The sequence below is a fragment of the Eurypyga helias genome, unplaced genomic scaffold (assembly GCF_000690775.1).
Source record: "Eurypyga helias isolate BGI_N326 unplaced genomic scaffold, ASM69077v1 scaffold43120, whole genome shotgun sequence".
Lineage (NCBI taxonomy): Eukaryota > Metazoa > Chordata > Aves > Eurypygiformes > Eurypygidae > Eurypyga > Eurypyga helias.
The window spans coordinates 1-14,921 of record NW_010227092.1 but is presented as its reverse complement, the minus strand read 5'-3'; the positions used below and the strand labels follow the sequence as shown (position 1 = coordinate 14,921).

At 42.6% G+C, this 14,921-nt stretch overlaps 1 protein-coding gene across 2 annotated transcripts; it reads right to left on the bottom strand.

Annotated features, from left to right (window-relative positions):
- Positions 1 to 4,321: 4,321 nt before the first annotated feature.
- LOC104505575 (chromosome unknown open reading frame, human C5orf24) lies at positions 4,322 to 9,367 on the bottom strand. 2 transcript variants are annotated; one of them, XM_010155275.1, is made up of 2 exons: positions 6,928 to 7,355; positions 4,322 to 5,072 (listed from the first exon to the last, which is right to left on the bottom strand). In XM_010155275.1, exons 1-2 carry the CDS (start codon positions 7,352 to 7,354, stop codon positions 5,032 to 5,034), a joined length of 468 nt encoding a protein of 155 aa, XP_010153577.1. In that variant the 5' UTR covers position 7,355; the 3' UTR covers positions 4,322 to 5,031. The 2 variants fall into 2 exon arrangements, with proteins under 2 accessions (XP_010153577.1, XP_010153569.1); XM_010155267.1 differs by lacking the exon at positions 4,322 to 5,072 and adding an exon at positions 9,335 to 9,367 and having other exon boundaries at positions 6,535 to 7,357.
- Between the last annotated feature and the right edge of the window lie 5,554 nt (positions 9,368 to 14,921).

Sequence of the window (14,921 nt, the reverse complement as noted above, 5' to 3'; positions counted from 1 at the left end):
GACTGCAAGACGAGACAGTTCACCTCGGGTCGTAAACCCTGCCACTGTTAACCACCAACCGGTTTGTTTTTAACCACGTTTTCTCTCGTCAGCCCCGCTGAACCTCCTGCAGAGCAGCCACGCGCGTTCTTCACGCCGTCTCTGCCGCCCAGGGCCAAGCCCACCGGTGACCGTACAACACGGTGCAACGATGCGCTGTGCGGGCAAAGCGGCCGGCCGCTGGGTCAGCAGGCATGTCACCGGAAATGCTTGCAGAGAGGGAAATGTCCTGAGGACTCGACGGGACGGGACTGAAGGGCAGGTGAGCGGGCACGCAAACGCGCCCCGTAGTTCATTCCAAAAGCTTGTTCTGGTACAATCCGGGATCGCCGCCCTAAGGTCCAGGTAGCACAACCAGGACTCTGCATCCACATCTGCCTGCCAAAGGCCTTGCCTACCGCCATCCGCCACAGAGAAAGCACCCACTCACGTTTGGGATCCGTTTGCACGTGAAGAATAAACTTCAGCCTACAGCCAGGCAGAGGTAAGGGTTAAAGTCAGACTTAATAAAGCTAAAAAGACGAGTTCTCCACCCGCGTACCACCACCACCGTTCCAAGCTGACAGGCAAGCTGAATATTCAGGCATTTCTTTTTAGAAAAGAATACAATCCTCCTTCTGTCACGGAGTTAGTTACTGTGATATTTTCTCACTAATCAGAACAAGGTTTTGTGCCTACACAAAGGGCAAGAAGATTTATCAGGTCATTTAACCAACACTTAAGAATTCCACAACATTTTCCCCCTTCAAAGTAGTTAAAAGTTGTTAACTAACGCTTGCAAGACAAGCAGTATTTTTGCCATGTTTTTACCACTGGGAGAGAGGAGACATGGCCATCCCTAGGCTGCGCAGGGAGCCTGGGCGAGAGCCAGCTCCAGGACACAGTCGTTTTTGGGTTGCCAGTTCTGTATGGTCAGGCCACACCACTCTCTTAAAACGTTACACAATAAACACAGAGCCACGGGCAGAACCCTGATACAACCAGCATGCCCTGCAAGGCAGCAAATCACGTAGACATTACAGCTTGAAATGATTAACTGTCAAGAATCATCCTCACTTGTCTTGGTTCAAAACCGCACTCGGTCGAACCAGCGTATGTAGTGGTACAATACCGCTAATTCACGCTGTACTATTTGTGCCACTTCAAGAGATCACACCGAGGAGGTACAAAAGCAGAAAAACACCAATCCAGCCCCAAAGCAAGCCTTGGCGTCTCGTCCTACACATAAGAGATAACCATCTTCAAGACTCCGTCCTGATGTCTGCCTTGCATAGCTGACACCCCAACCCTGCTAGTCGGTCAGCACGAATCAAGCGAACCAGTCCCGTCACCAGAAGCTGCACCCGGCCTTGCACACCGGCTGCGTATGGGGGGCACCGGTGGCCTTAACACTCCTGTCCTGGCTACAGCAGCCATGGAAGCAGTCAGGCACCTTCCAGCACCACTGAAACGCCTGTATGCTTGTATGATAGAATTTATGACTGACTTCATATCTAATACGTCAGGTTTCAACCATGAAAAGAATCCATTTAGCTTAAGGAATCACATCCAGGAACTGATTTTTAGACCAAGACATGGCGGAACTCTGAACATACCCAGTCACCTTGAAAGCCAAATATTTAGAATCACCAGCATAGCCAACAGCAAAAAAAAAAAAAAAAAAAAAGCATCAGATGTCTCTCAGGTAAAAGCAACTTCAAAGTCTGCAAAGCAACTGACATTGAAAACATTTCAACCCTGGACGTACTCAGGGCCTTTGAAAGTACAGGGTAGAGAAAACAGAGGGTGTTGGAGAGCAAGGAGTCTGGGCTGCAGCTTCTGGGAGGTAGGGCTGCCTCTCTGCCCCCAGAGTTACTGAAAAGCTTCAGCAGAGGGGAGAAAAACCAAGAGGGGTTGAGTGGTACATGGAGCACATCTTACCAACAAAGATAAACTGGAATATTGCTAGAATACAGGCATAAATGCATCTTATTCCAGAATAATGAATAGTGCCTACCACACCATGAGAAGTTCGTGAGTACTTTCAAAGTGATTTCCATGTGCAACAGAAGGGGAAAAATAACTAGCTACTTACTGTTTATCTGTACATAACTCCTTTCCTGCCCTCCTAGCTGAGTGAAAGCATAAAAGCAATTAAGTTACTGTAGCAGCATTGTCAATTCATTAAAACACCAACACTACTTTTGTACACCGTGCAATTCACACAGGCTCTGTGCCTTAATTCAAATATCTGGGACTTGCCAGTAACAAGCAACACACATCTCACGCTGAAATTCAGACAGCAGAGTGTACTGAAAGGGTGGGCTTATTTATTCCATTTCAATTTCACACCAGACAGTGGCCTCCCAACTCTGACAACTCCTGTGTGCATTCCGAAGTCCACACAGGCATGAGACAGTCCTTGGCAGGCTGAATTACACTTCTGGGAGGCAAGGGACAAACAGGCCAAGCTGCTGGATTTTAAGAGAAATCTGTACAAGGTGCACAATACACTTCAGGGCCAGCTTGAGTCACTTAAGTACAACAGAGGTGAGGAGAACAAAGAGCATTTCCATTTACAAGAGGGAAGGGTTAAGGGTATTGGTCTGGTAATACTGTCACTAGGCATCTTCACCCAGAATTTAAAAGATACTAAATGAAGCCCAGAGAACAAACTGTTAGGTTTTAAAGTATTAACTTTATTAATAAATATACATCCATATGATGATGTAAATACAGATCATGAACACTACTCCATTCCCATACACATAATTGCACACGAGTAGCTCAAGTTCATGGACATAAAAACATACACAGTATCTAATCAGGCTTTTTACAGCAGAGGACAGGGTGCTGATACTAGTTATTTAACAGATTACTGTTTCCCCCAACGTAAACTTGTGGAAAAGCAAATTATGAGAGATTAAAGTATCAGAAAGTGGTTCAAATTTCAGAATACAGATTTTTCTATTTGGAAGAAAAAAAAATGACAAGGAGAAAGGTCTAGACTCTAACGTCATAAATATATTTAAGCGGTGTTAAAATATATGCATTAAAATAGAGAAGAATAAACTTTTGTGGTCAGAAATGAAGTCTGCAGTTCAAAGTATTTATGATTGTTATCAACGGTTTTAACTGTCAACTCTAGGATAGCGTGAAACATTATTATACACATAACAAAGAACAGCAGAGTCACAGCTAATGAAACCATCAGACGAGTGACTTCACATTGCTCTGCCTTTTAAAGCTCTCAAAAATGGGGGAGGGAGTTAAATTCTCATCTGAATTACTCTGCGCATCGTACTTCCAAGTAATTCTTCTCATAGACACATCACTTTTCACAGGCAAGGCTTGGTTTTGTCCTGACTGAACTCCAAGGCCTTTTAGACAAAATGAAAATATATTCATTCAGAACAGAGATCTTTAATGGCTCTTGATACATAGTTATTTTGATTAGTTCAAACTAAATCCGAGATATAAAGAACACTGTTTTACTGCAATGCTAGCTGCTGATGTTAAAAATACTACCTTTGATATCAGTCAGCCACTTCCGATGGTATCTGATTTTTTCCTGCCAAAATACGGTGCTAGCATCTTGAATATGTCCAGTGCAAGACTTTATAGTAGCAAAATTATTTGGTTTTTAAAGTTTAAGTAAATTTACTCAGAAACTGAATAGTAGTTACTATATGTATATTAAACAGTGAACTTGTATAGCATCATTAAGGAATAACAGCAAGCTAATACATTTCATTTATGTATAAATAAGATGTTAGAAACTTGATAATGAAAAGAAATTATTAAAAACGAAACTCGACATGTAGATCTTCTGAACAGTGTTAACACACAACAGCGATCCTAGCTTATGAATAGCTGAGTTATGATACATAAAATAAGCAATTTACCTTACAAGTAATGTTTTCATACCATGGGGGGAAAAGGCCAGTTTTCCCAACGGTACTAATAAAGTTTAGGCATTAACATGCTGTTCAGTGTTTCTCATGGAAAGTGTTGAAAAAAAAGCACAATGTATTCTGCAGATTATATATAGGAAAAGCAGAAGGAATTGAAAATTCCATTTCTAGTTCACTTTGAATCTCTTCAATTCTTTTTTCTTCCCCTCACTGCATGGCACCGGTAAACTATAGTCCGATACAAAATCAAGCAGAACTGGGGAATGCCCAGCAGTGCACTTCTGGTCTCCTTGCTAAATCCAGAGCGCCCAGCAGCCCATTAGACTCTCTGAACACTTCTACTTCACGCTCATCATTTCACAACTGACAACCTTAATTGTTTCTTACTGGGATTATATTCCACCCGATCTAATTAATAAACACTGTAATGAACAGAAATTGCTTAGATGATTTCATTATTTCATCAGCATATTGACTACAAAACTCATTCTACTAGCAGGACAGCGAGACGTCTGCATTATCTCCTGACACACAGCACAGCACCGTTGAGTGGATGCACAAGTGAAACAGAACAGGAGCAAACAGGATAAACAGGAGGAGGTAAGAAACGGAGTTTCTCCAAGGTACGGTGGCGACATGCAACACGTTCCTTGCCAGTGAGGTGTCACACTCCGGCAGTTACTACATTCAGCTGAAGAGGACTGCTTTCCCAGCTGAGTTCAGACAGAACTTAAAGCAGTCTTTTGTTGAAAAAAAAAATCATCTGATTAAAAACAGCCAATACAACACAGATCCTGAGGGTCAATGAACTCACGTTAGCATTTTGCATGTGCCAGAAGTTACATCGTTCTGAGAAAGATGGCTAAATTTCAGACTTGCGAGTTTGTTGAGGAACAGAACATCTAACTGGGTTTCATAGCTTCAGCATGAAGACACTATTTTTAGTAGCAGTTTAGCTGCCGTTAGTTCATCAATTGACTAAGGAGCCATCCAGTACGGTTGAGGTTCATTGTCTTAGTTGCCAGTGCATACACAGTTCCCCCAAAACAATTCAACACACCTATTGTAAAGTACAGCATAAAGTCCAGCTCAATATGTGTTAGGCATCACTGGAACACCTGAAGGCTTGCTGCTTTTTTCCTGATAAAAAAGGTATGAAACATGACATCTGTTTCTTGTCATCACTGAAATCAAGAGTTCTCATCTAAATGACAGCAGGCCAGAACAGCATTTATGTTAACAAACACTATCAACATCGTTACTCATTCAGCACAAGCTCAATTAACCCACATTTTTCTGCTCTCCCAAATCGGCAAACTCTATATATTCTCCCCATCCCAATATCACAAGCTATGAAATTACCATAATGTCCTATTATAAGTGGAACAACTTAAACGTAAACTTTCTTCCAGACAAAAAAAAAAAAGCTTTAATTCCAGTAAAATAAATTTAGAACAAACAATATGCAACATTGAGGACTGTTTTTTTTGAAGCCTAGATTAAAGTTCTTTTACACACACAAACACTCACACACTCTCTCACACTTAAAAAAATTAAACACACCCAGTTGAAAAATGGGACATTTCTTTTGGAAGGAGGGAAGGTTTTAGTCCGAGTCAAGAAAGGTATTTATAGTTAACCAACAACATTTTTTTCAGCTGGCATGCATAGATGAATTACTTTATATCTGGGGTCTAGCAGTGCAGTAAACTGCATCCTGTTTGCATCAGCTATACAGTTTGCTTTTATAAATCACGAAAATGGTGTCCTTTGGTAGATATATAAGCTTCCATAACTTAAATATAGTATAAGTGTCAAACAACGAAAGAACTGTATTTCCAGGAATATCTGGCAAAACTGAGTCTGAAAACTTGGCAACAGTGTCTATTTAAAAAGTTTAATTTGTAAACATTATAGATTAATACTTTAAAAGCTATTAAACTGTCGCCACCTAAGCACAGATTTAAAGGCAAAAAACAGTGTAAATAGCTATTTACAGATTTAAGAACATACAGTTTAATATTAACTGAGTGCGTAACTAGAATGAACAGTACTTGATTTCTTATAAAATATTTCAAATTTCAAAGAATTTTTTTGTGGTTTGGTATATGTACTATTAGGCATTTCAAAATTACACAGCAGCATCCTGTACCAGCATAACTAAGAGGACAGCTATCACCTAAAGGCAAAGTAGCTTGCATTAATAAGGCGCTGTGAAGCTGTGACGCGCTGTACAAATGCTCAGTTCTCTTTACTATTTTCAAAAATATTTTTGGAACATTAGTTGAAACTGTCTTCCTGCTTAGAACCAAAAGCCACCTGAAATCAGCACTTAAAAAAAAAAAAAAAGGTTGAGTGGTTTTCGTTTGTTGATTTATCTGTTTGAGGTCTGTAGAATCTCCTGCAGAAGTAGAAAGTGTAGCTTGCTGCTCTATCAATTTTTCTTATCAGGTAAGAACTCAGCTGACTAAGGTCCTTATCGTGGGATAGGCCACATCATGAACCAAGAGCCAGCTAACTCCTCCTCCTAATTTCAATTATTTAATGCACAACCACACAACTACATTTACCAGATATGGAACGTAAAACTAGGGACATGGACATTACTTAAGTACCAACACCAAGGCATGTGCATTGTTTTAGACTTACAAACAGTGATTTAAAACCAACGAAAACCCCCTTAAACAAGTGCCTTCTCAACGCTGCGTTAAGAGCTACTGAATTGCACCCATCGGCTATGGTGTTACTGGAATAAAAATAAAATCTAGAAATTCAGACTTAGGCCAACAAAATGCAGGAATCATGCCAGATTTCAGAGTAAAGCGGATTAGTAAGGAGTTGCTAATTCCCTCCTCTCATTCATTAGGCTGTTTCATTTTGCTACTGGTTTCACCAGCAGCATGTACTCCCCTGTTATGCACCATAGGATAGGGAAAAGCTGCACTGCCACAAGTATAATTGAGATTTGCAAGCCGTGATAGAGCTTTAATGCTACCTGGAGGTCTGCCTGGGCTGACTTTGTATCCTGCTGCTTTAGTTGTACCCAAGGGTCTGCCTGGACTTGTCTTAAATCCAGCTGCTTTGGTGGTCCCCAGGGGTCGACCTGTGCTGGTCCGGTACCCTGCTGATTTTGTGGTCCCTGATGGCCTTCCACGTTTACCGGATCGGTTGAGGTTTTTCTTTTTCTTTAGTTCATCTTTTGTCTCTATATTCCTGCCACTTGTGGTCTGCAAGTGCGATTCGTTCAAGGCGTCTTGTCTCTGGCATGCAATGGGTTTGTGGCTGACTGCGTGGCTGTATTTGCTTTGCTGTGTGGCGTACAAGTCAAACTGGTCGGCGGATCTCACATTGTCTTCATTAAGGCAAGAACTCTTGCCGGTCCCACAGAAAGCTGTATTGCTGCTGGCAACAGGGTGCATCATTTTCTACCAAAAATAAGAGAGACAAACATGTATCAATATATGGTAATACCGCAGCCTCCCACAGCCAAAAATCTTTCAAAAGCTACCTCCATTTCTTAAATCAGTCCAAACTACTTTGTCTGGTTTTAGTAAACAATATTGATGTCAGTAAATTACTTTTTTAAACCAAAAGTTTTATTAATCTTTCACTTGAGGTCTTGCATGGTAACCTTTACACACAGATAAAAATGACAATTTAAACTATGTATTATCCCGATAATTAGGGAAGTAATGAACTGAACAAGGACACTTCAGCAACCAAGCTACATGGTATCTGCTCACGCGCTGCAATGTCAAAACCTTTCTAACTGAATCTCATCTAAATTCTAGCCGTTCTAGTTGCAAGATTAACCTACCACCTGCGAGCCAAGGAAAAGTACGGCATCACCCTCTTGAGTTAGTAGATACAGGTTCCTAAAGATTTCTTTTTTGTTCAGCTGCAGCAAATTAATAAAACACTGATCAGTTTTGTCATTTCTTAGGAATCTTTTTACAGAGTAAATGACTGCAGAAATGCCACTGCTGTCCTCGTCAGAACAGGTACAAATTGCTGGTAATGCCAATGCTGAGATAACAACTTTGGGAAAAACAACATGACTCCTGTTACGGATGTGCATGTTGTCACACATCTCCAAATATTCCAGAAAACAAAAGTAGCCCATCAAGGTCAACTATTGTTTTATATAGCCTGCTCCTTCTGTCAGGCAAAACCAACTTGAGCCGTGCTCTGTTTACAAAGGTTTACTTCTTTAAACAAGACTCCAAGCCCCATCTTCAGGATGGCAGAAGGTGACCTGCACGTTACTGCAGGCTAACCCTGGTTCCAATGGCCAAACTGACGTCCAGCTGCTAGAAGCCATGAATGGTCACAGTCACAGTTACCAGCAACGGCTTCTAAATAAATTGGTTATGCTTATATCCATCAAATCAAATTCCTGCAGCACATGTCCTGGGGCAGAATCACAACACTTAGCAGTATTAGTGGTATTCTGACACTTTTTTAGTGTTAACGCTTCTAAATACCATCAGCACAGATACCACCGTAGATTTCTTAACAGTGGCCATACTGCAAGAAGCCAGCAAGTCACTCAAGGAGCAACAGGATGTTTTCACCCATTCGACTACATTGGTTCTACAACTTAAATAAACTGCAAATACTCAGTTTAAGATAAAGATATTTAGCCATGCTGAAGACAAGATTAAGCCAATCAATATCTGGCACATCAGAGTATTTCCGTGCCCTACAGTCATGCTCGGGACACTAAGTATTTCCTCCTACAGTAAATTTCTCTAGTAGATAAGGTCTGCAAGATTTATTGTATTTTCCCTGCAGTAGCTCTGGAGTATCACCTACAGCAGCCCAATTTAAATTCTACCATCGATTACCGAATTTATTTGGCAGTTAGGAATGTCTCCTCCCAGGCAGAGAGAAAGCATACAGCAGAGATGGTTTATTTACCCAGGAGTAAATCCCTGTGCCCTTTTCTTCTGATTACAATTAATACATTCCCTGCTGGAACACCCAGCTTACCTTGGCTTGTCGAACGCACATTACAGTGTATGCATTACTCTTGTGCAAATATATGAATATGGCTGTATGTCAAACAGTGAAATTATGATAGTAATGTAGTTTAAATACTAGATGGTTCTAGCAGAGATTATCCGAGTGCTACAGTTCTGGTGTGCTGAATGGGGTACAGTGGAACAAACATGAAACCACTGTTAGCACAGGTGTTGATTAGCAAACAAAACAACTAAGAATAATTAGCAAGCCTGTGCTCAGCGAGGAACAAAGGAAGTAAGCTACAGGTCAAGAGACCAGGCAGACTTTCTGTGCAGCAATAAAAAGGAAACCGAAGGTTTTCTACAACGAGCAGTCAAAAAAATGTTACCTTTCTGTAACCCTACTAGAATAAGGCCCACAGTATCACAAAAAAATACCTGAGCTTTTTCATGATACATAATTGCAAGCATAAGGGTTCTGGCAATGTGCTTTTGCTGCCCAGAGAGTAAGCCCAGCAGCTCTCAACGGCTACTCGTCTGTTTGGCGATAACACTAGAGGACATTTGGAGTGGTGAGCAGCATTCTTATCTCTAGGCTCACTTTAAACACAGGAATATTGGCTCCAGCCCCAAAAAGCCGCTCCAAGCTCACCTGCCACAAAGAAGGATCAGGTCAGCTGCCCGCTTTCCGAGGAACACACCAGACCAGGGAGAAGGCACTGAATAAAGTGGGGGCTACCCCTGGTATTTCTCAGGAGACCAACCATCACTCAGACTCATTCCTGTTACATTCCTATTCTCTACTGCTTCTCCTCATTACAGTCAGGGGGATTTTTCCTACAGACACAATCCAGCTTTCCAGGGGAGAACCATCATCACCGTGTGCATGTGGTTTGTGTCTACTGTGAGATCCCGGAGACTCTGGGCAAACACTAACTTTACGTACAAAACCTGGCTGATGAGAGTTCAACTTCCACCTGGCAACAGCCAGTATTGCTGTAACTGATGAAAGAAGACAGATGTACAAATCAGTAACTGTTTGAAATTTCTGACAAGAGGAAGCTTAAAAAAAATCCCATACTTTTGGTGGAAGACTGCCAACGGGATTTATTTTTTAATACTTTTTCCCCCTCTCTGCACAGTTTTTCATCAAACCATGAAAACTTCAAGTAGCAGCCAAAGTTCATATTCTGTGTTTTTTAAGGCTTCTTTTTAAAGAAAAGTTTTAAAAAGGAAATCTGTAATCGAGCTTAATTACCCTAAAATGGACATCTCCAGCATAATTTTACTTCGTTTACATTTCAGCAGGGAATAAAAGAATGCAGTGAGTCTATCTGTAGAGTGGAAGCAGGTTTCTTGGCAGGGAGATATACAGTATAAATGAGAATTGGTATAAAATGCCGATTTAAAAATCACACGCCAGCTAAATTGTATAGCCAAACACATACAGCTTTGTGTGCAAGCATTCTTAAACAAAACTGGCCAGAAAAGTTTCCAGCGAAACAGAACTTGTTTTAAACCTGTAAAGAGACATGGACAAGATTTTTGCAACAGTTTACTTACATCAGTTTTTTAACTCATTCAACTAACTGGTTGAATGTCTGTGTAAACAAACAGGATGGACAGTGTAGTAATGAAATCTAGTCTCATTTCAAAAAGCTTTTTACTGGAAAGTGGCTGTAGAGGATTTTCTGTATGGATCCTTTTCTAGCTGGTAATTTATTTCTACACATGCTGGGGAAAGGAGGGGACAACTGGATAAGCTAGCTTTGGGAAAAGAGAGGCAGCATTAGAGCTTCCCATGTAACAAAGCACAGAAGCTCCACCGCTGCTAGAAATACAGCAAGCAACAGGACCATCCCTCCAGGTCCTGCAAAGCTTTACTGCAGGGGGATTTCAGGAGACGGGAAGGACCCTTCCTTTTAAAGTACAGCCGCACTGCCACTCTCCTGAGTACCTGCAAGGTTAATCTGCTGCAGCACTAGCAAGGTGGGCTGGAAGTTCTGTTTGGCTCAGGTGATAGCCAGCTGCCGATCAGGCAATACACCATGGACCAGGCTGCCCTTAAGATTTATTTTAATTTCACAATCAAGCTTGATGTCGTTTGCTGCTTCTGCTGGGAGATGAAAGAGAAGTCATATCATAGGAAATACAGATGCAGCAAGAAACTTAAGAAATTTCACCCAATTCCAGTGATATTACAGGTTTTGGACAGAGAGAGTGCATTTCAAACATTGTGCCCTTTGCTTTTTTTGTGGACATTTAGCTGCCAGTGTAGACAAGAAAAACTTGCCGAGCAGGGAAGGCATGCAAACCCCCTAGAACAGGTACTTGCTCATGAAATATTTTACAGCGAGTACCGGACCTGTCACCCATTATCTGTATTAAGCAGAATAATCAATTCCAACATAAGAAACAGGCAAGTGCTCTGGTGTCCCTCACCTCAGCCTGCTTTCTGTAACTACGGCCTCGTTAGCACCAGAACAGACCTGACTCAGCAAGTGCTTTTGACTTCTGGTAAAACACATGCGAATCAGAGCAAAACTGAACAAAACTGGAAGTACATCTGTATTACAGCTTTTCAAATGACCAGTACTGGGAAAGGTAAACTATTGCCATCAGGGACAATTTTGCTTTTAATGAGAGTCAGTCTATAAAACCCACTCGTTTTTCTGAAGCTTGAGATGATTTCAGCCGTACTGACAAAACTGCAGGAGGCCTCAGCAGCACATTTTCATCATCCAACCTCGCTTACAGCCAACATATACAAAGTATAAGCCATAGTACTTAAAAACACAAGCAGCTACAAGTATTATTCCTGCACTGGTACTCTGAGCATCACTTCTACCAGTCAGAACGGCGGGAGCGGAGCACAGGACCAGCTCTGTTCAAGATCTCTGCATAAAGAACGCTCTATGCCACAGAGGGTAGCGCAGGGGCTGGAGGCCCTGGGGAATACCAAAGGGCTCCTTTTCTTTGCAGGGGAGGGGGTTTAAGAAGCAGCAGCAATATCTTCCCTTTCAAGATTGCAACAGAGACATGTCTTGGTTCTGTTCTTCCCTCTTAGGATAGTGGGTGTGAGAAATGCTTTCATCACTCAGCTGAAAGAATGAATTAGATCAACTTCAACGTTTTTCAAGTGTCCCTTTTATTGCCGGCTCCTTTCTTACACACTACCTCATGCTAAAGTATTGCCTTACCCTAGCTGGAGTTAAACCACGACACCCAGTTTTTAAAAACCTGTAACTGCTTGTTTTCACAATGTTGCAGCTTTCCTTGAGTATTCCCATAAATGTAAGCATTTTCAAAACGCAAAGTATGAAATCCTATCAGTGGCACAACACACAATGTCACACCTGAACCTACATTTGAAATCTAATCTACTTCTGAAGCTAGATAACCACTTTCTCCACGCTCTGCTTACAAAGCACCTTCTGCAGTGGATTGCATAATACGATTTTTATCATCATCTGACACTGGGTAAGAGATATTAAAACCAGCCACAGTATAAGAAGCAATTAATTTACAGCAGTGACTTGCTACAGCTACTACATGACAACAGGAGACTGCAGATTGGAGAGACAACTTAATTTTGAAAACAGCTTCTCTATTATTCTTCGTGCACCAAAGACTAAGGAATTAAGAGTTCCCCAAGCAATACAAGAACTTGCAAGTACAGTCCTTCCCCCGGTGACCCAGGGTAATTTTCTTACATGCTGGAAGTTAAGGGAAGAGTTCCTTAGAGCAGATATACCCACACTCTTCAAATTCCTCTTCCCCAGACACGCCAAGTGGAGGGGGAGCCTTCCCTTGCAAGGGGACTGTGACTCCTGCTCCTTACCAGAGCCCTGCAAGTCCCTGCCTCTGGGAGTTCAACCCCCTTGGAGAAACAGTGCTCTCCAAAGCCTAAGCACCAGCTTTGTATTAAAGCCAGAGATCAGCGCTGCCCTCACAAAGGCTAGATAGTCAGGCACTAGCTAGGCGAAGCGTCAAGGAAACTGAACTTTTAGGGAGCAGTCGTCATTTGATTGCAAAACCAGGCAAACCAGTAATTGATAGGCTCTCTAAAAAAACAAATAAGACGTATCTAAGGGCAGAGTTTCATTAGATGCTAACATCAGCAAAAATGTCAGCTGACTTCCTCCCACCCCAAAATTAAGATCACATAACCATGTGATGATGAAAAACAGGACACTTGGAAGGGTTAAGACAGCTTCACAAAAATTAAGGAAGATCATGTCAATGAGCTCATTAACTGTGCAACTCCAGTTACACTGACACAACTGACAGTTTTGTTTTGTAATCAATAGAAACCACTCTGAATCCACATTTTTTTTCTGAACGGGACAATCTTGCCCTTCCCTCTTCTCCCACATTCCCGCTCCTTGTGCCAACACTAACTATTGTGCAAGACCAGGACAAAGCAACACCAGAGATCGGACTCAGGTGAAAACTAATCCAGCAAGAAAGCAAAAACCAGAGTTGGCTGGCGCTGAGGCAAGAGAGGAACAGAACACACATCCCATCAGAAGCACAGAGACAGGGTGAGGTCCCAGGTCAGCCTAAGCCACGTTACCTACGGGCTGCCATTGACACCCCCCCCGCCCCGTCCCCATTACTTGAAAAACTAACCAGACCCCAAAAAAAAGACTACTTCTTGACAACTTAATGGACTTAGAAGACCTGAATGAAGGGTAAGGCAAGTCCCAAACTCAGCACAGCAAATGGAGGCTGGGGAAAAACCCCCACAGCTGGGGATGGGGCAGCGCAGAGTGGAGGCAGCCATCAGGCCAGATCGACTGGCTCAGAGGAGGGAGGTTTTGAAACTGCACCCTGATTATTCTGCGGTTCTGTAATTACCAAACTTCAAGGTGATCCAAATATGCATATGAATGACGGAGCAGGTAGAGGTAGATCTTCATAAAGAAAGGATTATTAGTGCTTGTGAAATTGTCCATTCACCTCAAGGAGCTGTTCCCAGGTAAACAAGCAGACCTTGCCATAGCCTAGAACGGCAGCTTTGAGGAGCTGGAGAGCTTATTCATCTCTGTGGGTGTTCTCGCCCACCCACTCTTCTCCCCAGGGAACAGACCTCGCTGCAGTCTAGAACAATAGCTCCGAGAGGGAAGAGGTGCTCATTCATCTCAGTGGGTGTTCTCACCTACCCTCTCTTTTTTCCCTACCCTCCTCCCACAACAGCATTCTGAAGCTTAAGAGATGGATCAAACATCTCCTTCCTGATGTGTGCTTCCAGGGCGTTCCTCTGCGACTGGACCGGTGCAAAAGGCTCTGGACACCTGTCAGCACACCTGCCACCGCGGCGTACTCGCGCTAGGCTGCAGAAAGACAACATTCATGTCTCGAATCCGTTCGACAACGGTCAACGGACAAACACATGGGGCTTGTTTGGTTTTGTTTAAGGTTGCATCTAAATCCTAAGGGATCTGGATACAGACAAGAAAAAGTTGTAAGAGAAACGGCGGCATCTGAAGACTGAAACGGAAGTAAACCATCATTTCAGAAATCAATTAACCGAGCGTTCCTCCTACTCCTTCATTTTACAAAAAGAAAAAACACGTGGATCAAAATAACTGTTGCTTTCTTTAGAGAAATACCCAGGGAGAAATGCATGCAAATTAAAGGTGCGACTATTCACTAATTAATCACCCCAGAAGGGCTACGCACAAATAAAGATGCGCTAAACTACCTGTAACGATCCACAAGCACATTGACAATTCCCATACGAGGGCAAAGAGGCACAGACGGAAGGTATCGGAGGCGACGCAGGTGACGCGCAGGTGACCGAAGGCACGCACTGAGGTATGTCAAGGAAACGCATCCATGGACTGTAACGCAGGCATCAGGATTCCATGCGCTAATGGAAGTATGTTCCGAGTCAAAAGCACTGCACGCGCGCCATCCCCACGCACCCGAGCTGTGGGTGCCGAAGGGAATTACCGATTCCCGAAGACGGCGGAGAGGCCAGGCCCAGCTCCACCTGAAGAAGCCACGGGCCAGCGGAGGG

Bases quoted from the DNA above. Each gene is read 5' to 3' on its own strand.
- LOC104505575 (XM_010155267.1), bottom strand. From the start codon at position 9,367: ATGCTTGCAATTATGTATCATGAAAAAGCTCAG. The intron at 7,358-9,334 runs GTATTTTTTTGT...TATTTTTGGTAG, and splicing joins TGTATCATGAAAAAGCTCAG to AAAATGATGCACCCTGTTGC.